The sequence below is a fragment of the Aspergillus heteromorphus genome (assembly GCF_003184545.1).
Source record: "Aspergillus heteromorphus CBS 117.55 chromosome Unknown BO70scaffold_35, whole genome shotgun sequence".
NCBI classification, from domain to species: domain Eukaryota; kingdom Fungi; phylum Ascomycota; class Eurotiomycetes; order Eurotiales; family Aspergillaceae; genus Aspergillus; species Aspergillus heteromorphus.
The window spans coordinates 258,343-279,168 of record NW_020290440.1 but is presented as its reverse complement, the minus strand read 5'-3'; the positions used below and the strand labels follow the sequence as shown (position 1 = coordinate 279,168).

The 20,826-nt window shown below is 54.7% G+C and overlaps 6 protein-coding genes across 6 annotated transcripts; 4 read left to right on the top strand and 2 right to left on the bottom strand.

Annotated features, from left to right (window-relative positions):
* Positions 1–1,632: 1,632 nt before the first annotated feature.
* BO70DRAFT_152565 (serine/threonine protein kinase) lies at positions 1,633–5,019 on the top strand. Its single transcript, XM_025538228.1, has 2 exons — positions 1,633–2,663; positions 2,720–5,019. The coding sequence occupies exons 1-2, from the start codon at positions 1,995–1,997 to the stop codon at positions 4,820–4,822; spliced, it is 2,772 nt and encodes a 923-aa protein (XP_025395399.1). The 5' UTR covers positions 1,633–1,994; the 3' UTR covers positions 4,823–5,019.
* A 550-nt stretch (positions 5,020–5,569) lies between these two features.
* On the bottom strand, positions 5,570–6,909 carry BO70DRAFT_356109 (putative mitochondrial genome maintenance protein Mgm101; the record flags this gene model as incomplete). The annotated part of the gene is made up of 3 exons (XM_025541921.1): positions 5,570–5,837; positions 6,023–6,538; positions 6,845–6,909. 3 exons carry the CDS (start codon positions 6,907–6,909, stop codon positions 5,570–5,572), a joined length of 849 nt encoding a protein of 282 aa, XP_025395398.1.
* Positions 6,910–7,201: 292 nt separating this feature from the next.
* BO70DRAFT_152542 (biotin--[acetyl-CoA-carboxylase] ligase BPL1) lies at positions 7,202–9,801 on the top strand. The gene is made up of 4 exons (XM_025538227.1): positions 7,202–7,472; positions 7,585–8,221; positions 8,272–8,820; positions 8,879–9,801. Exons 1-4 carry the CDS (start codon positions 7,421–7,423, stop codon positions 9,648–9,650), a joined length of 2,010 nt encoding a protein of 669 aa, XP_025395397.1. The 5' UTR covers positions 7,202–7,420; the 3' UTR covers positions 9,651–9,801.
* A 704-nt stretch (positions 9,802–10,505) lies between these two features.
* On the top strand, positions 10,506–12,391 carry BO70DRAFT_432718 (cytochrome P450; the record flags this gene model as incomplete). Its single annotated transcript, XM_025548347.1, has 2 exons — positions 10,506–11,157; positions 11,222–12,391. Exons 1-2 carry the CDS (start codon positions 10,762–10,764, stop codon positions 12,389–12,391), a joined length of 1,566 nt encoding a protein of 521 aa, XP_025395396.1. The 5' UTR covers positions 10,506–10,761.
* A 5,832-nt stretch (positions 12,392–18,223) lies between these two features.
* BO70DRAFT_400300 (uncharacterized protein) lies at positions 18,224–18,508 on the top strand (the record flags this gene model as incomplete). Its single annotated transcript, XM_025546916.1, has 2 exons — positions 18,224–18,358; positions 18,410–18,508. 2 exons carry the CDS (start codon positions 18,224–18,226, stop codon positions 18,506–18,508), a joined length of 234 nt encoding a protein of 77 aa, XP_025395395.1.
* A 965-nt stretch (positions 18,509–19,473) lies between these two features.
* Positions 19,474–19,962, bottom strand: BO70DRAFT_400299 (uncharacterized protein; the record flags this gene model as incomplete). Its single annotated transcript, XM_025546915.1, has 4 exons — positions 19,474–19,576; positions 19,638–19,697; positions 19,762–19,835; positions 19,891–19,962. The coding sequence occupies 4 exons, from the start codon at positions 19,960–19,962 to the stop codon at positions 19,474–19,476; spliced, it is 309 nt and encodes a 102-aa protein (XP_025395394.1).
* Positions 19,963–20,826: the final 864 nt, after the last annotated feature.

Sequence of the window (20,826 nt, the reverse complement as noted above, 5' to 3'; positions counted from 1 at the left end):
GAGGGTTGAGATTGAGGGTGGAGGTGGAGGTGAGGTATGGGAATGGGAATGGAAATGCGGGTGGGGGTGGGTTTGGGTTATTATATGATTATTTGGGTTCATAAAGATAGGACAGGCATTGATGGAGAGAATGAGAATTTATATGGGCAAGGTTAATATTTGGATGTCGGTGTCTCTCCTCGATATTACGCCAAGTCTCGTCATGACCACCACAGACTCATCCTCCAACTCGAGACACCTCCACCCGGACACACCGTCAGCGGTCTGAGTCTGACAGGTCATATGGTGGCTGACTCGGCAACTAGACAAGAACCTAGACTCGGGGCGATCCTGAAACACCAACCGGCGAGCAGGAGCTGTCATATTTCCCGTCCGCCGAATGACTGTTGTGTCGTACTGGCTGCTGATCACAACACAAGCCAGCGTTCTTGCACACACGGGCGGGAGTATGCATGGACTGGTAATTAGGTAGGTAGTGCTCTATTCTTAGCATTTTAGGAGATCGAGATAAATGAATAACGAGGAGGCTGTGGTTGGCGTTGCGGAGATCGAGATTCTCGAGTCTAGAGTCTAGACTCTGGACCGAGAGCCCCGCCGCGATTATCAGCAGTGCGCGACTCAGCGTAGTCTGTAGATGCGATCATCGGACTTGAGACCACCCGCATGTACGCCGTAATCTGTCCGTAAGTATCTATCCGAAAACCCTGCGTTCTGATTATTTCCGACCATCCAATATCCCCGTAGACTGTTCTCCTGCAGGGTGTTTTCTTTTTGTCCGGTCCCTGATGCGCCATCTCCAATCTCACCCGAAAGTGGGACAAGCCCTGCGCACTGACAGGCCGCGCTTAACAGATTAAGGGGTGGCGGAGGGGCAGCCTTACCAGGGGCACCACCAATACCAGTCTGGGGCTAAGCGAGCGAGTGAGTAATGGAATCAAATGAAAAGAACGGAGGTCGGGGTCCAATGGACTAACGGACTAACTGACTGATGAATGCGATCGAATTCCGCCACGGAGGATGGTGATTTCCACCAGAGACACGGTTTCTGGAGAGTTTCTGCCCCTGAAACCCCTGGAGGAGGGAACCCGTGGACGAGAAGCCCTAATGCCGAAAGGGGCCATTAGGGCTGGTCTCAGGCCTGCCGAATGGGGAAAGCAGGAGGCCCCAACCGCACCAACCGCACCAACCGCACTAACTCGCACTAACTCGCCCCTCTCCGCCGCCACTTTCTTTGTGGGTCTCCATTATTCTTCCTGCTTCCTGCTTCCTGCTTCCTGCTAATCGCTGCATCGCAACCAGCCCTCCACTCCGCTTCCTCTTCGGAGTAAACTTACTACTAGGAATTATTATATCATCTCATGTCCGCGTGGACTGCCCAGATTCACCCTCTCCTCATTGCCAGCCGACCCCAACAATGGGCCCCGGGAATGATCGGCGGATTCCAAGCCCGTCCAGGCCGATGACTGCATCATGAATTCGCGATGCGCCGTCGGCTTGGCCTGAACTGAAACATGCTCGCGTGGGTGCTCCTCTTTTTGCGTGGGATTCTAGCTCCTCAGCTCGGGGTTCTGACGGTCGCGTCCTCGACATTCCTCTGCCAGGCTGTCTCCCTCTTCCTTACTCACACATCACCAACACATACAACAAACACTCACTCGCTCCTTTCTCCTTTGGTGACCTTTGTCACTTTGCCTCTCATTTCCGTCCCTCCGTTCCCTGGTTCCCCCTTCCCGCCGCGCAACCCTCTTTTAGATCCCCCCGTCGCCGGTCCAGTCCACGCGGATTCGACTTTTCCTCGACCCACCGACCTCCACACGAACCGGTGGATTCGCACTCACCAGTCTCAAACTGTCCGATCCTGGCTGGACTGTGCAAGTTGATCGCTCGCCTCCCACCAATTGCGAGCCGCGTCCTGCTCGCTAATCGGGGCTGCAGCGCTGCGTCTAGCCTCGTTTTCTAGTCCGCCGTTCCTTAAATCCCTCCGCACCCTCGTCATGCCTGGCAGACCTGGCTTGACGGAGAAGCGGCTGTCGGCCCATCGTTTTCAACAGCTGCGCGACATGGCCCCCGACACCATGGCCAACCCCAACGATGTCACCATCGATATCCCCCTCCACAATGTCTCGACCCGGAGTCAGACTGGCGCCCGTAAGACGAGCAGCAACATCACCGGCTCGCCCATTCCCGGTCTCGGCGACGGCGACGAGAAGGAGAAGCTCGTCAACAACGGCCCCAACCCGGGCGTGCGCCGCCGCATCACCGATTCCACCGGACGCTCGCTCGAGGACCCCGAAGACGGTACCATCACCCGCATTGGCCGCATCTACCAGGCCATCCTAAATTACTCCATCGTCACCCGCTACTTTATCTATGTCGCCCCCATCGCCCTGCTGCTGGCGATCCCCATCATCATCGGCGCCACGGTCGCGCAGGACGCGACCATCGGCGGCGTCACGCTGCCCTGGTTCTGGTTCTGGATCGAGATCGTCTGGATCGGCCTATGGGTGTGTAAGCTGGCCGCCCAGGTGCTGCCGTATGTCTTCATGGCCCTGGTTGGGTTCGTCAGCTCCGGCACGCGCAAGTATGCGCTCATCCTGCGGAAGCTGGAGGTGCCCATCGCGACCGTGCTCTGGTGCGTGCTGTGCCTGGTGACATTCCTGCCAGTGAGTAATCCCCGGTTTCGACTCCGTGTTTCCTTGTGTGGGTGCTAACGGTCTAGATCATGACGCAAAACCCCCACCAGAAGGCGAAGAACGACACCTCCACCAAGTCGTGGGAGAAATCCATCAAGAATATTCTATTTGCGCTGTTTGTCTGCAGTCTGATTTTCCTGGGCGAGAAGAGTCTGGTGCACCTGATTTCCATCAGCTACCACCGGAAGCAGTTCGACGCCAAGATCAAAGAGTCCAAGCACCATGTGTCGCTGGTGGCTCTGCTGTACGATGCGTCTCGGAACATGTTCCCCATGTACTGCAAGGAATTCCGCGAGGAGGATGCCGCCATCTCGGACTCGCTCCTGCGCCAGGCGGGCGCGAAGCGCCTCCCGGGCAGCTCGTCGGCGCCGCTGCGGCTCATCCGCGCGGCCGGACACAACGCCAAAAACATCGGCAACAAGGTGACGGCGGCGTTCGGCGACGTGGCCCACGAGCTGACTGGCAAGCACATGTTCAACTCGACGTCTACGCGGTCGGTGGTCACGCAGGCCCTGGAACACACCCGCACAGCTGAAGCGCTGGGTCGCCGCATCTGGATGTCGTTCGTGATCGAAGGTCGCGACGCGCTGTACTTCGACGATATCTGCGAGGTGCTGGGCTCGGGCATGGAAGCCGAGGCGGCGGAGTGCTTCAGCATGCTCGACAAAGACGGCAACGGCGACATCAGCCTGGACGAGATGATCCTCGCGGTGTGCGAGGTGCGTCGGGCGCGGAAGTCCCTGAACAACAGTCTGCACGACGTCGACCAGGCGATCCACGTGCTGGACAACCTGCTGCTGACGGTGGCGGGCATCATCGGTATCCTGGTGTTTGTGTCGTTCGTCACGACCGGGTTCGGCACGGTCATCGCCGCGGGCGCCACCTCGCTGCTGTCGCTGAGTTTCGTCTTCTCGACCACGGCGCAGGAGGTGCTCGGTTCCTGCATCTTCCTGTTCGTGAAGCACCCCTTCGACGTGGGCGACCGCGTCGAAATCAGCGACAAGCCGTTCTTTGTGGAGCGCATCTCGCTGCTCTTCACCGTCTTCCGCAACGTCAACGACCACCGCGTCACGCAGATCCCCAACGTCATCCTCAACAGCCTCTGGGTCGACAACTTCACCCGCGCCAACGCCATGCACGAGCGCCTCACCGTCCCCGTCAGCTTCGACACCACCTTCTCCAACATCCAGCTCCTCAAGGACGAGATGGAGGCCTTCGTCCGCGACAAGGACAACTGCCGCGACTTCCAGCCCGACGTGACCATCGACGTGGTGGGCGTCGGCGACATGAACAAGATGGAGCTGAGCGTGCTGATCTGCCACAAGTCGAACTGGTCCAACGAGGCCGTCCGCGCCGCCCGCCGCTCCAAGTTCATGTGTGCGCTGATCCTGGCCGTCCGCCGCGTCCCCATCCGCGCCCCCGGCGCCGAGGCCGACGACAAGGACGACAAGGACGAGAAGCCCGACGCCGAGGAACCCATCCAACCGGGCCGCCAGCCCTCCATCGCCAGCGAAGGCGTGCGCCGCGCCTCCACCGTCACCGGCGTCGCAACCGCCGAATCGCGCTCCACCGGCTTCGACCTCGGCAACTCCACTGGATCCATCCAACGCCGCGGCGCCGGCAGCACCTACAGCGAGGGCCTCGCGCCCGAACACGCCGTACGGTCTCCCGGCTCGCGCGACGGCCACGAGGACCAGTACCAGACCCCCGTCGGCTCCCCCGGCCAGGAACACCAACTCAGCGTGAACTACGGGATCATGACCCGCGAGCCCTCAACCGGCCGTCGCAAGGAAGGCAGTCACACCTCGTACGCCAACACAGGCGTGCCCGTCCTCGCCGAGCCCGTCCCGCCGCGTCGTGAAACCGACCCCCCCGCCGTCCAGGAACCCACCCTCTCTCAGGTCCCGCCCGCGGGCACGCAGCCCGTCGGCGCCGCCGTCGTGCAGCACCCCCCGGAGTATTACAGCTACCCCGGGCAGTATTATGAGCCTGCGGAGGCGGAGGAGTACGACCCCAACCAGCCGTTCGAGCTGCCCGAGGCGAGAGGGGAGTATCTGTCGCCCGGCACTTCGCATTCCCAGCGTTCGCAGTCGCGGCATTCGGAGGAGGGGAGGTTTACGCGACGGTAGGGTGAGGTCAGTGAGTGTGGGATGGATGGGATGGATGGGACGAGTGATGAAAATTGTATTTTAATTGTATTGTAATGAGTATGAGTATGAGTATACACCACCTAGTACCTATGCTATATCGTACATGATTGGTTCTTTTATTGGTTTTTTATTGGATTTGAGGTGGAGTCGGAGTAGATGGTGTGCAGGATATGTATCGTAGTCATTTCCTGGTTGGTGGTTGATAGGTAGGTGGTCTGGTACTGGTATACCCAAGGTAGGTTCATCCTGTATAGTACCTAGGTAGGTAATCTGGATCCATCCAGGTGGTAGGCCAGTCCATCTAGCCGAGGGGTGCTGTGCTGGGTGCTGGGTGCTGGGTGCTGAGTTCTGAGGTCTGAGTCATCTGAGCGATATGGGGCAATCTGAGACCGGAGAAGTAGTCGGGATTCCTTCCTCAGACGTCCATATCCAGTGGCAGTTCAGGTCCCAGTACTCCCGTCCATCTATCCATTTATTCCCAATCCATGGCCAATCCAGAGGTATGGTATGGTATGGTATGGTATACCCAGGATAGGTAGGTAGGTAGGTAGGTAGGTAGGTAGGTAGGGAGATAGATAGTACAATTGCACACGCTCAGCATCAGCATCAGCATCAGCATCACCCACCCCTCACCACCGAACCAGACTTTCCACCTCCAGAGATTTCAGAAATATCCAGCAACCCTCCTAACCCCAACTTCCTCCCCCCCCCCCCCAAAAAGAAAAACTATTTATTCTCCTTATAAGGATACCCGACGACATCATCCTTGCGGACCCAAATCTTGGTTTTGCGATGATTGACCACATGCTCGACGAAGGCCTCGCGGGTGTACTTGGCCTTGAACTTGCGGATCCAGCGCGGATCCCACAGCTCGCTGGCGATGCCGAGGTCCTTGCAGCAGCGGACCAGGGCGTTGGAGCGACAGCCCTCCGTTGCGGTGGGGATGCCGTCGGCCGAGAAGTAGTCTTGTTCGCCGCGGGCGACGGAGACCAACCTAGAATTAATAATAATTAATATTAATGAGATGGGTGGTTTTGTGGTGTTAAGGTGGGTATGATGGATAATGGATAGATATAAAATATAAAAAATATAGGACCCCGAAAATAGCCACCTAGAGGTAGAGCCATTGCTCCAGATAGAGAGAGAGGGATGAGGGAAAGGATTGGGAAAGAAACATACCGCCCATGACAAACAAGCGCATATTCCCTGGTGACCAGCTTCGGCGTCACGATACTCTCCCCCCGCGGTACAAGCCCCCACCCGCCCGGTCCGAACGCTTTATTCAGGATCCGTCGGTACTTGATCTCCGGTAGGTAGAGGAGGCCGTCGGGCTTGATCTCGATCTCCTCGGCGTCGACGGGCGCGAGCAGGATGTCGGCGCATTCTTTCGGGAAGGGCGTCGCGCTGAGGCCGTGGAAGGAGGTGCTCCAGTCGATGATTTCGTTGGCGTTGTTGGTGGTGGTGGTGCTGGTGGGATCGGAGGAGGCGGAAGGGAGGGGGTGGAGGGCGCGGAGGGGAGGGGGGTGTCGGAGAGGCCGCTGGTGGCGAGGTTGGTGGTGGTTATTTTGCTGGGTGAGGGGAGATGGTGGTGGTGTTGTTTCTGGGGGCGGTGGTGGAAGGGGTGGGTTTGGCGGTGGTGGATTGGTTTTGTTGCGGGCGCGTCGTGGTGTTGAGGCGGCGGAGGGGAGTGAGGGTCTTTGTTGTTGGTGTTATGCGTTGAGCGCGCAGGGAGCGCGCCAGCAGGGGGAGAGACATGGTTGTGGTGGTGTGGTGAGGAGTGAGTGGTGGTGAAGCTGAAGCTGAAGCTGAAGCTGAAGCTGAAGCTGCAGTGGAGCTCAGCTGCGGTGGGGTCACGTGATATGCGACGGAGATTGGGATGGAGAGTGCAAGTGGAAGTGGAAGTGAGAGTGGAAGTGAGAGTGAGAGTGTCAAGAGGTGAGTGAAAGAGTAACTAGTGGACAGTCTATGTTTTAATGTACATGATGATCGACTTGATCTTACGCATCTTTGGTCTCGGTGCGCTGGTCGTTGCCCTGGCGCTTCCAGCACTCGCGGAAGGATTCCATCTGGGTTGTTAGTGGTGCATTCTTTGGGAGGGGGATGTTTAAGATGTGAAGAGTGTGGTGGATTCGGATTCATGGATAGTAGGATGTCAATGATAGAATGGGGCAGTGGTGAATGGATAGAGGTAAGATAGGATGGGATGGGATGGGATGGGATGGAACAGACACACCTCGCTCTGGCAACTGCGCCAGTCCTTCTTGGCAAAATAGCAGTCGTTCATTTTCTCCTGCTCCGCTAGCAGGATTAAACAATCCAGTCAGTGCTGTATATTCCCTTGATTGCCGAGCATCCCACCTGCGCAGCCGGTGCTGAAGATCCGCTTGTCCCTGGACGAGTCAGTCTCTCTCAGTCTCTCTCTCTCTCTCTTTCCCTCCACCCGACATCGCCCAACTCACCACTCATCCTCTTCTTCCTCTTCCTCTTCCTCCTCCACCTCCACCGGCGGGTTCTTCTTTCTCTCCTGGGTCGACATTGTGGTGGTGCTGTACTTGACAGAGAGTTGTTGTCGGCAAGATGGTCTCCCCCAACCTGACCGGCAAAAAGGTCAACGTGCTGGTCTACTCCGGTACCTGAACTCCCTCAACTCTTCTTCTTCCCCTCCTCATTCTCTCTCCCCTCTCCTTCCCCCCCCCCAAGATTCATCCCCCAGATTCATCCCCACAACCTAACCATTTCAGGCCCTGGAACCACCGTCGAATCCGTCCGTCATGCCCTCTACTCCCTCCGCCGTCTGCTGGCCCCCCACTACGCCGTCATCCCCGTCTCCGCCGACGCCCTCCTCCGCGAGCCCTGGTCCGCCACCTGCGCCCTGCTCGTCGTCCCCGGCGGCGCCGACCTCGGCTACGCCCGCGCCCTCAACGGCCCCGGCAACCGTCGCATCGAGCAGTTCGTCAAGCGCGGCGGCGCATACCTAGGCTTCTGCGCCGGTGGCTACTACGGCTGCCGGCGCTGCGAGTTCGAGGTCGGCGATAAAACCCTCGAGGTCATCGGCGAGCGCGAGCTGGCCTTCTACCCCGGCACCTGTCGCGGCGGCGCCTTCCCCGGCTTCGTCTACCACAGCGAGGCCGGCGCCCGCGCCGCAGAGATCACCGTCGCCAAGGACGCCCTGCCCGCCGCCATCGTGCCCGACCGCTTCCGATCATACTACAATGGCGGCGGGGTGTTCGTCGATGCCCCGCTTCTGGCGGACCAGGGCGTCGAGGTGCTGGCTAGCTTTGCCGAGGAGCTGAACGTCGATCCGGGGTCTGGTGCCGCCGCCGTCGTCTACTGTCGCGTGGGCGAGGGCCGGGTGGTGCTCACCGGCCCGCATCCTGAGTGAGTGCCTGCCGTGCCGTGTTTTCTGTCTTCTTCGCGCTGACGGCCAGGTTTGCCGCCGCCAACCTCGAGAAAACCACCGCCGGACCCGAATACCACAAGGTCGTGGAGGCGCTGGAGGCGGACGACAGGGCCCGCACCGACTTCCTCAAGGCCTGCCTGGCCAAGCTGGGCCTGCAGGTGACGCAGAGCACGACCACCGTGCCGTCGCTCTCGTCGCTGCATCTGTCCGCGCAGGACCCGACCGCCACCGCCGACATGCTGGCCGCGTGGGCGGACCTGATCCAGACCCACGGCGGTGAGGAGCGCCTCAAGGACGAGAACGACACCTTCCGCATCGAGCGGCCCGGCGCGTGGAACCTGTCCCAGCTGGAGGAGGCCCTGCCGACCGAGGGCATCGTCGACTACAACGCCATCGTCAAGCGGCTGGTCGTGCACGACGACGTGCCCTCGTCCAAGCTGACCCCGTCGTTCAACCACCACGCCTTCTACTCCAACCTGCGCCAGTACCAGGCGCAGTCGCGCGAAGGGGCGTCCGAGTTCGGCGCCCATCTCGTGTACGGCGAGGTGGTGACCAGCACGAACACGATCTTGGAAAAGTACGTGTCCCTCCTTCATCGTCGTCCCCTCCCCCGCCACGTTTACTGACGCGAATAGAAACCCCAAACTGCTACGCACCCTCCCGCAAGGGTTCACGGCGACGGCCACGACGCAGGTCGCCGGGCGCGGGCGCGGGTCCAACGTGTGGGTGTCGCCGGCGGGGGCGCTGATCTTCTCGACGGTGCTGCGACACCCGCTGGACAAAATCCAGTCGGCGCCGGTGGTGTTCATCCAGTATCTGGCGGCGATGGCAGTGGTGCAGGGGATCAAGAGCTACGACGCCGGGTACGAGAAGCTGCCGGTGAAGCTGAAGTGGCCGAACGACGTGTACGCGCTGGACCCGGCGCAGCCGGAGAAGCAGCAGTACTCGAAGATCTGCGGGATCCTGGTGAACTCGCACTACTGCGCCAACGAATACATCTCGGTGGTGGGGGTCGGGGTGAATGCGACGAACGCGTCGCCGACGACGTCGCTGACGGCGCTGGCGGCGCGGTTCCTGGGGCGGGCGGCGGCGCCGGTGACGCTGGAGAAGCTGCTGGCGCGGATCCTGACGCGGTTCGAGGCGCTGTACGTGCGGTTCCTGCGGGCGGGCTTCGACCGCGAGTTCGAGGCGCAGTACTACGCGGACTGGCTGCACATGCACCAGGTGGTGACGCTGGAGGAGGAGGGCGGGGCCCGGGCGCGCATCAAGGGCATCACGCGCGACTACGGCCTGCTGCTGGCTGAGGAGCTGGGCTGGGATGACCGGCCCACGGGGCGAGTGTGGCAACTGCAGAGTGACAGCAACAGCTTCGATTTCTTCCGGGGGCTGCTGCGGCGGAAGGTGTAGCCACTGGTATGATGTATGAAAGAGTATCTCAGTACTTTTTTAGTATACCAAGTACTGCGTACTGCTGTACGACGCGGGACCGACATAACCTCTACCGAACTGGGAACGATCGGCAAGGGTTTCTTGGATACCCCCAAGTACCGCGGGCCCGTTTGTGCTTTTTTACATTGTACCAGACCAGACCGGATGGACGGGTGTCACTGCCAGCATGCTCGACCCTAAAGTATCTATCTAGTATATCTGTCTTCTGCATGACCAACACCAACACCCCATCCGACTGGACGACAGATAACTACCCCTGCTAATTAATCCCAATACTATACCTATCCCGGTAAGTCGTATGCCGCCGATGACAAACCCAACCCGCATCGGACAGCCCGAGGCCAATTGGGGGCGGCTGATTGCAACGGCGGCCAATTGCAGCACGGGTCGGGGGGACTGCCGAAACAGGCATCCGCAGCCACGGCGCCCTAAACCGGTTCATCTCACCTGGAGATCTTTCATTCATATTTACTATGTAGGAGTAGTGAAGATTCAAAGATACGAGTACACGTCCAGCCCTGTGGTGACCGCATGGTTGCCTATCCTAAGGTAAGGTACGGTAGCATTGACATGTGTACTCCGTACTCCGTAAAGAATAATACTTGTTGTAGTAGTAGTACTGAGTACTGAGTGGGTAATGAATGATGCAAGAGCCAAGGGCCCCTCGGCCGCCACCTCCATCCAGTGGCTGCTCCGCGCCCCAACCGGCTGGGCTTCTCCGCTAGGACTTGGCCGATTGATTTCTTAGTAACGGGACGGGCATAAGTACGTATAATCTGGAGCAATGGGATCGGGTTGTACAAGGCCCGTCTGCATACTTTCACACGCTCCAGACCGACCCCGACTAATCAAAATCATCCCTCTCTCCACTCTCCTGAAAGCCACAGACAGATCTTCATGTGTGCCTCGGTTGACCCATCATCGTCCATCATCCCATCATTCATCCACTGCGGATACTATAAAGTTGCGATTCCTCCCGTTCCAGACACAGACACCCCCCCAGCCTAGTGAGTGGTGGTACGGTACGTATATACGTATATACGTATCTAGGGTTCAGAGTGAAGACACCATGTCGACCCTCCTCTTCGTCGCGACGGTCACCCCCGTCCTGTACCTCCTGTATACCCTGCTGCAGCGCTGGCAACACGCCCAGAACGCCCGCAAATGGAACTGCCGCCCCATCCCTCACTACCCGGGCGACATTGTCGGCATCAACACCCTCCAGGAGGCCCTGCAGCATGACAAGGACCGCGAGCTGCCCCTGGTCACCCGCCGTCGCATCGAGACCATGACCGCCCGCCAGAAGCGCTACTCGCCCACCTACCAGTTCCGCCAGCTGGGGACTGACATTATTGTGTCGTGCGAGCCGAAGAACGTCCAGGCCGTGCTGGCCACCCAGTTCAAGGACTTTGAGCTGGGTGCCGCCCGGCGGAATGCGATGCATTGGTTGTTGGGGAGGGGGATCGTAAGTCATCACCATCACCATCATTTTTCTTCCATCTCAAACATACCCTAATAATCACATCCAGTTCACCGCCGACGGCGAACACTGGACACGCTCCCGCGCGCTCCTCCGCCCGCAATTCACCCGCGACCAAATCAGCGATCTGGACCTGGAGGAGCGGCACGTGCAGCAAGCCCTGAAGGCGATGCCCGTCGACGCCCGCACGGGCTGGACATCGGCGACGGACATCCAGACCATCTTCTTCCGACTGACCATGGACACGGCGACGGAGTTCCTCTTCGGCGAGAGCGTCGAGAGCCAAGCGGCGGCGCTGAACACCGCGACGCCGCAACAGCCCGACAGCTTCGCCGCCCAGTTCGACCGCGGCCAGTGGTACGCCGCGCAACGCGCCCGCTTCGAGAAACTGTACTGGATCGTCGACAACAAGGAGAGTCGTGCGCTGGGCGCGGCCGTGCACGCCTACGTCGACCGCTTCGTCGCTGCCGCCCTGAACCCGGACCCGGAGAAGAAACTTTCTTCCTCCTCAACTCACTACACCTTCCTGCAAGGCCTCGCCGAAGCCACCCAAGACCCCGTCGAACTGCGCTCCCAACTCCTCAACATCCTCCTCGCGGGCCGCGACACCACCGCCTCCCTCCTCAGCTGGTGCATCCTCCTCCTGGCCCGCCACCCGGAATACTTCACCACGCTCCGCGCCGCCCTCCTCGCCGAATTCGGCTCCTACGCCTCCCCGCGCAACCTCACCTTCGCCAACCTGAAATCCTGCCGTCCGCTGCAGAACTTCCTCAACGAGGTCCTCCGCCTCTACCCCATCGTGCCCGGGAACCGCCGCACCGCCGTCCGCAACACCACCCTCCCCGTGGGCGGTGGGCCCGACGGCACCCATCCCGTCTACGTCAAGAAGGGCACCCCGGTCTTCTATAGCACGTTCGTCATGCACCGCCGTCAGGATCTGTGGGGGCCGGACGCCGATGAGTTCCGTCCCGATCGATGGATGGAGAGGAAGGTGGGCTGGGAGTATCTCCCCTTTAATGGCGGGCCGAGGATCTGTATCGGGCAGCAGTTTGCGCTCACTGAGGCCGGCTATGTGCTGGTCAGGCTGTTGCAGCGGTTCGATCGCTTCGAGGGTGTGGGGCCCACGAAGGAGGGCGAGATTAAGATGGCCACGAATTTGACGCTCGCGCCGGGGGATAATGTTACGGTTAGGATGAGGGTGGGGGGGAGGATTGAGTGAGTTGGTGGGTGATTTATTAGGGAGTTGAATTGACATGATAGATGGGGTTGGAAAGGGGGGGTATACCCGTATAGTCAAGTCAGTCTGTGCTTGTGCTTGTGATTGTGATTGTGCTTGTGATTTTGGTGATTGGATAGATTGAGTTGTACTGGATAGTCAGTTTGTTGTTAGCGTGGTTATAGATATGTTATTTCTTTCTTTCTTTCTTTATCTCCCCGTCTTTTTCTAGATATAGTATATGTGTGTATATCATGATGTGTAGGTGTATATTATCAACCCTCATAACAAGACCCGTCTCATCCTCATTTTCATATACCTTACTCACAAATCCCATCCACATTCAAACTAAGTAGCTAGCATCTAAGTAACTAGCAGCTAGCATCTAAGTAGCTAGCACCTAAACAGCAGATAGAAAACAACAGGCATAGCCAGCCAGGATCTTTCTCTTTCCAGTCCCCCCGGAACGGAGTACGTACGGAGTACAGGGGTGGGATGCGAGATGTGGCTGTATAGGCAATAATGGATGGACTATTTGATATTTGATTTTGATATTTGTTTTATCGCTGTTTTATGAGATAGGTATATGTACCCTGGCTATGATCTGTATTCTATAATTTATAGTGTACCTAGTGTGGTGTGGTGTGGTGTGGTGTGGTGTGGTGTGGTGTATGCTTATGTGTAATGAGTGTCGAGGGTTATAGGTGTACGGAGTACTAAGATATAAGATATAAGATACACATACAGATACACACACACATACACATACACATACACATACACATACACATACAGATACAAGATGATCGAGGCTCTGACATCCCATCCCTGCTAGTCACACTTTACTTCCCTTAGAGTTTACCTATGGCATTAGGTAGATGACAAGTATAGGTGTGGTGGGTGCTGCAGGGCGTAAGCACTAGATACGCCTACGCACTTCCTGGAATTAGTATTCAGTCAGTCAGCCTGTCAGTGTTGGTCAGATCACATCCATCACATTCATCACATCTGTCACATTGCTAAATCCCAGCACAGCACAGCACATTACTTACTTTCTTTACCCCTAAAATACCCAATCTAGTCTAGTGCGGCCAGTTTCTCCACCAATCAGAGCAATCGTTCATACTCCGGGCATAAAGCACCTGGACAGGATACGAACAGGGCCACACCACCACTTATGGTAGAGCAGAGCAGAGTAGAGTAGAGTAGAGTAGAGTGGAAAAGTGATCTTGGATGCTGCTTCGTATCGTATCTACTTCTATTATTGGATGACAGACCTGAATATTTACTCTGCGGTTACTATTAATAGATGAGATAGATGTGATGATGATGATGATGACGTGGTGACGTGGAATAGTACGAGTTACGACCTCGGATTTAGACTTTCAAGGTCTTTTTTTGCTGAGTTTGGGCTTGGACTTGGACTTGGGACTTTGTTGTCAATGAGTGAGTGATATACGATGTTGTATGTTGTATGTTGTATCTGAGATGGGATGGGATGGGATGAGGATTTGTGATGGTTATGGTTATGGTTTGGGAGGGGTTGTATTGGAGTGTTACTACTACTACTACTACTACTACTACTACTACTACTACTACTACTACTACTACTACTACTACTACTACTACTACTACTACTACTACTCCTGCTGCTGCTGCTTACGACTTCTGTGTTGCTAGAAGGCGGAGTTATTGTTGGAGGATGAGATAGGATGGGTATTCGGGATATGAAGTAGGTCGAGTGGGTTGGGTTGGATGGAATTCTTAGGTTGGAGTGTCTTTTCTAGGACTGACTTCTTGGAGACTTTTTTCTTTCTTTCTTTCTTTCTTTATTTTTTTCATTTATAGTTGGGGTGGTGGTTAATCGGTGATGGTTAATCGGTTGGGTAGAGAGGTTTCGTGAGCAGATATCTTTCTGTGGGAGTAGAGTTAGATAGAATCAGGGTTGATTTTCTTTTCCTAAGTGGGATTGGGATTGACTCTACTGGAATAATTCACTCTCTATATTCTAGTAGATGGTAGGTAATGTAGAAAAATTACTCTGTGATCTGTATGGAAAGGAAGAGTAGAAGAGGAGAAGAGTATACAGATCTTTCTATCCTACTAGTGAATCCATCCACCCATCTATTTATTCAATACCCTCAACCCTGAAATTCTATCCCCACCCACCACCACCAACATAATACACCCAGTGAAGTCCCACCCATCCATTCCCAGATCTCAATGAATGACCCAGAGACAAGTGACAAGGGACAAGGAACAACGACGGGACGACCCCTTTATCTCCCCTCCCCCATCCTCCTTCTCCTCTTCCTCTTCCTCTTCTGTAAATATTCTTCATCGTCTTGGTCGGACACACTGCCTCTTTCTTAGTTGGGCTCTCGATGTCTGGGGGTTGATATATATGATTTATATGTCGTGGCTTGGATAGCCTATTTATTTCTTTTGGGTATCGATATCGGGGATGCGATGCTTTGTACTTGGTACTTGGTACGATGGTACTGCGATTGGGACTGTGGGTTGACAGACTATTTGGTCGAAGAGTATCATTACGGATGCTTCTGTTGGGTATGGCAGCTGGTGCTTCGAGCGTCAACGGTATCTCGCTAATATGCTTACGAGACCAGACTTCCTATTAGTACTAGCTGTGTCTTGCTTGGAAAGATATCATTCTCGGTTATGGCGATACATCATCATCTGTCTCTCGACCACCTCGGTCGAGATACTATCCATGATTCTGTCCACATTTGCATCTGTTTCGTCCGCAACACGTTCTATATCATTGATACCGTGGCTGTGGTTACCATGTTGAAACGGCCAGACACCTCTCCTTGGACCATCGATAGTATTGTCCCACGCAGTCCGCAGCACCATACCCACGGACAGACGGCTAATCTGAATATATCATCCGAGTCGTCAAGCTGTTGAGATTGTGATGGGCTGCGAAGATCTCCCAGATTCTCAATGTCCAATTCATATTTATCAAAGTCAACCATCCGGCGACGGGAGTATAATTCTCGAGAAAAAGAACCCTCGAGTTCATTCCAGTTCCTAATTCCCACATGGCACTCCGGCCGGAAACAGCAAAAGGAAAATTCTTTTACCAACAGAGGACTCTAGTTCCCGTGATAATCGGTGTTTGTTCTGCTCCGCAAACAGCAGATAGCCGAAGTGCTGGGGGGGTGAGGCACCGTCGCCACCAACACCAACACCAACACCAGCACCATACTCGTCATCTGAAACGATGCGGTGGGCTACGTCGAATGTAACCCCCCGACCACGAAAACGCAGATAAGCATGACCTTGAGCATGGCCCGATATACCGGTCCTTTCCTGTCTTCGTTGGTCATCTGAGGGTGACGACCAGCAGGACAAAAAACCCAACGAAGGGGGTCATATCATGTCGTCCGTTTCCATAGAACGGGTATTTTTGTCGTGTCTCATGAGTTATCCTGCACGCTGGCGTCTGCATGCGTGTCGGGACACACCAGTAATCCGGTCGAGCCATGGGTTGAATTATCTTGTTCATACTTTGACCGTTTTTGAGAAATTGGAATCTGCCCTAGTGAGGGCTGCAACGCCCAGCCCCACCACAGGTGGTCGGTGTTTAGGGCTACATGCGATATATTCGGAATATGCCGGCGGACAAAATCTCGAATATCGCCAGCTCAGATATTAATGCAGCACACAAATTAGACGCCATTATGTTATCAAGGGACTCTAAGGCTAAGGTTGGACTTTTTTGATTGTCTGAAATACATTCAATGACGGGGTTTCCACGACTCGACAGTATTGTCCCAGGAATGATTCTAGTTGGGGACGACTCCTGCCGAAAGACATTAGAAGGAGGTGGCATGGCCGTGGAATATATCCAGGGCTACCCCAAGGTCCCATGCTTTATGGGCATGGTGGCTCAAAGTGCTGGGCAGTTTGCACCATCTGTCATCCTTGACATCGGAGAGCGCTCCGCTCGCTCGCTCTCTCTATTATCTCGCATCTCAGTGAGCGTGCAGTCTCCAACTTCTCGCCCGATTGTGGGAATTCTGATTTCCCCTTATTGGAGTGCTCGTTATGTGCTCTCCGGTTTCTAGTGTCTACCATATTATCGGGTTCTTACGGCTGTGTGTCGAACGGTTTTCTGTAACCCCACCTAGACCCTGGCTGGTGTTAGGGCTGAGTCTGGCCGATCATCCCATAGATGATCTTTTGTGCCTGCCGTGGTCCTTGTCGACGTATGCATTGGAGAATGGAATCCTGGGAGCATCACTCGTTCTGATGTCTTTCTCATCATCAGATTGATGCGAAAATGCAGACAGAGGCGTTACACCCACCCGAACTCAAATCGGTTCCTGTGATCTCCGAAGCAAATCGACTGAACCCGCCATTCTCGCCCCGAGAGGAGATTCATACAGCAAAATAAACGCGATATTGCACCGTCCAACTTCGAGGATTGATGTTCTTTTCCAGGGAGAAACTTGCGAATACCTCGCCTTATTCTGCTCTCTAGAGTGCCTAGTCTGAGGACTAATCCCCCTTAGGCGACGCGATACCCTTCTCTGCACCTAGAAAGGCTACATCACTCGCAGATAAAAGAGTGGAGATCCTTCTATGACGATGTCCGGCAGGCCACAACCACTGCTATTGGAACCCGACGGCTGACACAGCCCAGCCCAGGCAGTAGGCCCCACAGAGCACTATCTAACTGGAAATGAGCTTGGAGTCACGTCGGGATTCACAGAGAATGTTCTGAGCTATCTGCGTCCGGTAATACAGAGCTCTGCTCCGCGCGTGATCTTTGGGGATGTACAATGCGCAGAAGGTGTCGGTGTATACTCACGCAACTGGATGCAAAGATTTAATGGGCGGTCCTGCTATCTCGGACGATGTCTGCGCGGTTGTTTTTTTATGAAAACTCAGGCACCTCGAGTCCATGGAGGATCCTACACCATTCCTTTCATAGCACTGACTACTGCGGAAGAGGCATCCAATCCTCCATGACCTATTCCCGAATATCAATGCATACTTGCAAGGCAGCTTTCTATTACCCAAATCTAACCTGGGTGTCTCGGAGTTTAGCTTCCATGATGGAGGCAGACGCCCTGCTCAAAGAGGTGGACCGGCTGGAAGTGGCTGAAAGAAATTCCTCGCTCACTTGGCTTGTCATACGCACATACTACGACGACTGGTATACGATGTTCCACACGTTGTACCCCGTGCTCTGCCTCAGTTTGACTCGTTGGTGGAGAAGAACAGCCTGGCTTGCGTTCGCAAAGCTTCTATCTGCAATGCAAAGCATGCATCTATAGATGCAACGTGGAAATTATCGATCAATTTTGGGCCTTTTTTTTCAGGTTGGGATGTACCCACCGCGGTACAAAGTCGCATCATAGGCGATACCTAGGCGTTCCGAACGCTATACCTGAAGAAGAACAAGTAAAACGAGTTGAAGCAGTTTGAGCCTCTTGCTTTCCCTGCGAGGTGGTGCCTTTGTTCTTGGCTGCCATATTTTTTTTGGAATCCCGTGTTCCTCCACTGCGGGCCTTTGTGGGAAGCACAGGAGATCAAGGACCTAGCGTCCAGTATCAAACCTTTGAACAATAGAAGCAATCTCGTTTTTCACGAGGTTACGCACAGGTACTATTATTGCGATAAAAAAATACAACAGAGCAGCGGAAAGAGCTTTCTTTCGTTCTTGGCTATTTATCATACTCTGGCCTGCGTATTCGCTACATAGAATTTCCCAACAATTCCTGCAGAGGCTACGGCATCTATAACTGTCGAATTCTTTGGCGAATCTCAGATAACTGCCATGATCATTCGTATCAGATGTACGTCATGGCGCCGGGAGACTCCGGATCACTGGTTTTTACATCGACCGGACATGTTGTGGGCATAGCCTTTGGGGGAAGTCATGACGGGGACGTCCTGTACTTCACGCACTCCCATGACCTCGTCGACGAAATCAAGGCGGTGACTGGAGTAAAGGAGGTGCGGCTGCTCGGGGAGGTCTGACCTCAAAAGACATCGAAGAGAGACCCCTGGTTGAAAGACATCGGATGGTCCTCTAGCGCTTCAGCAGGTCCCAGCTCATGGGGGGGCAAACAGCAACAAAGCAGTTGATTCGGGAGGGCTAACCCGGCGCCTGGTCTTTTCTTTTGTTTCTATTTACTTTACCTGTCGTTTCACTTCTATTTTGATTCTTTTTTTTTTATGCTTTCTAATGCTTTTATGCCGTGCTTCAGCTTGCTAGTTCGCTTTGGCTCACTTTGACTCGTTCTGATTCCCTTTAGTGCTTTTTGATTCATACGGACTAGCTTGAGATTCTTTCTGACTCGTTCTTACTCGGTTTGATCTTCTTGATGCATTTCGATTCATCTTAATTTGCTTTTGATGCCCTTTCTTTTTGACTCTTATGAGCATAGTCATCTTCCTTTTCTTTCTTTGTATCTAACAAGCAATCCAAAAATGAATGAAACCCTCTGTTGACTCCCATGACGGGCCCATTGAGACATCATCAGAGTCTTCTCAAACCTCACGGCCGTCATCAAGACCCTCGAGGCGAGTATGACAGTACTAGGAGTCGAGGGAATGAAGCCGGAAAGACCCTGTTTCAGAGATACTATATAAGGTTGGGGCGCTCCACGGCAAAACTTCCCCGCTAGTATAACCTGTCAGGACAACGGAGAGATGTTTAGGTAAAAAAAAAAAAAGAGGCTCAACAGAATGGGGTAGTTGGCGGAGGCAGGTGGTGAGGTGGGTGAAGCTAAATAGACTACGTGCAGGAAGAAGTAGGACATCGCAGAATCAGACTAGTCACACGATCCTATTCTGCAGCCCAGGGGCGTAGGAAAGATAACTGAGCTGAGGGCATTTCTAATGGCAGTTACCTAAGTACCTAGTCTACCCCATGCGTCTTTTATTAATGTTGTGGTAGTCAAATTATCGGCTATTTGAAACTTTTTATTCCTCCTTTTCCGTTGAACCGTCCCAATCCTGTGAAGCCTCTCTCCTTATTAAATCATAGTAAATATATCAGAATACTCTGCTGGTTGCCATTATGTGTGACGTGATGCGATGCGATGTCCTCACTTCCGGCACCGGGCACTGAGCGCCGCGCTTCCAATGTCGCGAACGAGCGATGGGCTATCGAGCTTCAGAGGGAACGGGTCGCCACCGCAGCTGGGTTGGCTGTGATAGTGTCAGAAGGACAAGGACATCAAACGGTAGAAGAATGACGACGAGAACTCACAAGTACAAGTTACAGGTCATGCCGGGGGCCAGCTCGACGGAGTGGATGATGCCCTCGGGACTGTAGCACATCATACATTAGCATTGGCGGCAGGTCAATGCGGTTAGGGCTAGGAACGACTCACGTAGTGATACACGAGGCGTCACCATCACTGTGGATGAAGGTTCCCCGGTACAGATCAAGAGAGTAGAGGAGAGCCTGTCCAGTTCAGTTAGTTTTTCCCTGTCTTGATTTCTTGTCTGGGAGACCTTACATCCGTAGTCGAGACAGCCAGAGCCGGGGCGATAGCCACAACGGCGAGAGAAAGGAACTTGGCCAACTGCATTTTGTTTGATTTTTCCGTAGTGTTATAGGATGAGATATAATGAGTGACTGGATTGAGATGAAAGGAGTGACTGGATTGAGATGAAAGATGAGGCTGCAGCACAGTCCGTCGGCAACGAGAGTTTTTATACTAGTAGAAAGAAAGCCCGTCGAGTCAAGGGACAGGATTCCGAACCTACACACATACTGTGTAGTAGACAGGCTCTAGATTCTAGATTCCATACCATACCATGCCATGCCATGCGTCCGACGGGCAAGAATGTGCCGTGCCGTCTGGCTGGCTGAATCCAATCCTTCTCCTAGCACATAGTAGCACTGGCAATAATCGTACTGTCAACCCTTTCGCAGACAGAAGGCATGCCCATGTTGAGCTGTTTTCGCATCCCTTGATCGGGTAACCCTATCCAGGGAGCGGCCGGAATGCGGACCGCGCGGGTGTGTAAATTAAGGTCACACACCAGGGCGATGGGGAATGTCTATCGCATTTTCCCGGGGTATTTGGGCTCCTTTCGCGGCGTAGATAGATAGATACCTGGAAGAGACAATAATTTCGTGGTAGAAAGTACGTCCATCACCTTGCAGTCACGAGAATGCTGTCTGGTAGCCGCGCGCGATCCGTGGAATGTTCTCGGAAAATTATCATCGGTTGTGTATGTATGTCGCCTCCCTGGCGGGGGAATTTGACGGCGTGCCTTGACTGGATTGATGGTCGCTGACCATCCCATCCCGTCAATGCTTCGGGGGCTGTGTTGTTGGTTGTATATAGTATAGGCTTGGTGTCCTGGAATTGTGTAGGCCTCGCTTGCTGCCTGAGGCAACGTGTCCCGGAAATGTCAAATGTCCCAGTCACAGTGAAGTGGTGGGT

Coding starts and splice junctions, on each gene's coding strand:
- BO70DRAFT_152565 (XM_025538228.1), top strand. CDS start 1,995: ATGCCTGGCAGACCTGGCTTGACGGAGAAGCGGCTGTCGGCCCATCGT. Junction 2,664..2,719: donor GCCTGGTGACATTCCTGCCA/GTGAGTAATCCC, acceptor CTAACGGTCTAG/ATCATGACGCAAAACCCCCA.
- BO70DRAFT_152542 (XM_025538227.1), top strand. CDS start 7,421: ATGGTCTCCCCCAACCTGACCGGCAAAAAGGTCAACGTGCTGGTCTAC. Junction 8,222..8,271: donor CTCACCGGCCCGCATCCTGA/GTGAGTGCCTGC, acceptor GCTGACGGCCAG/GTTTGCCGCCGCCAACCTCG. Junction 8,821..8,878: donor ACGAACACGATCTTGGAAAA/GTACGTGTCCCT, acceptor TGACGCGAATAG/AAACCCCAAACTGCTACGCA.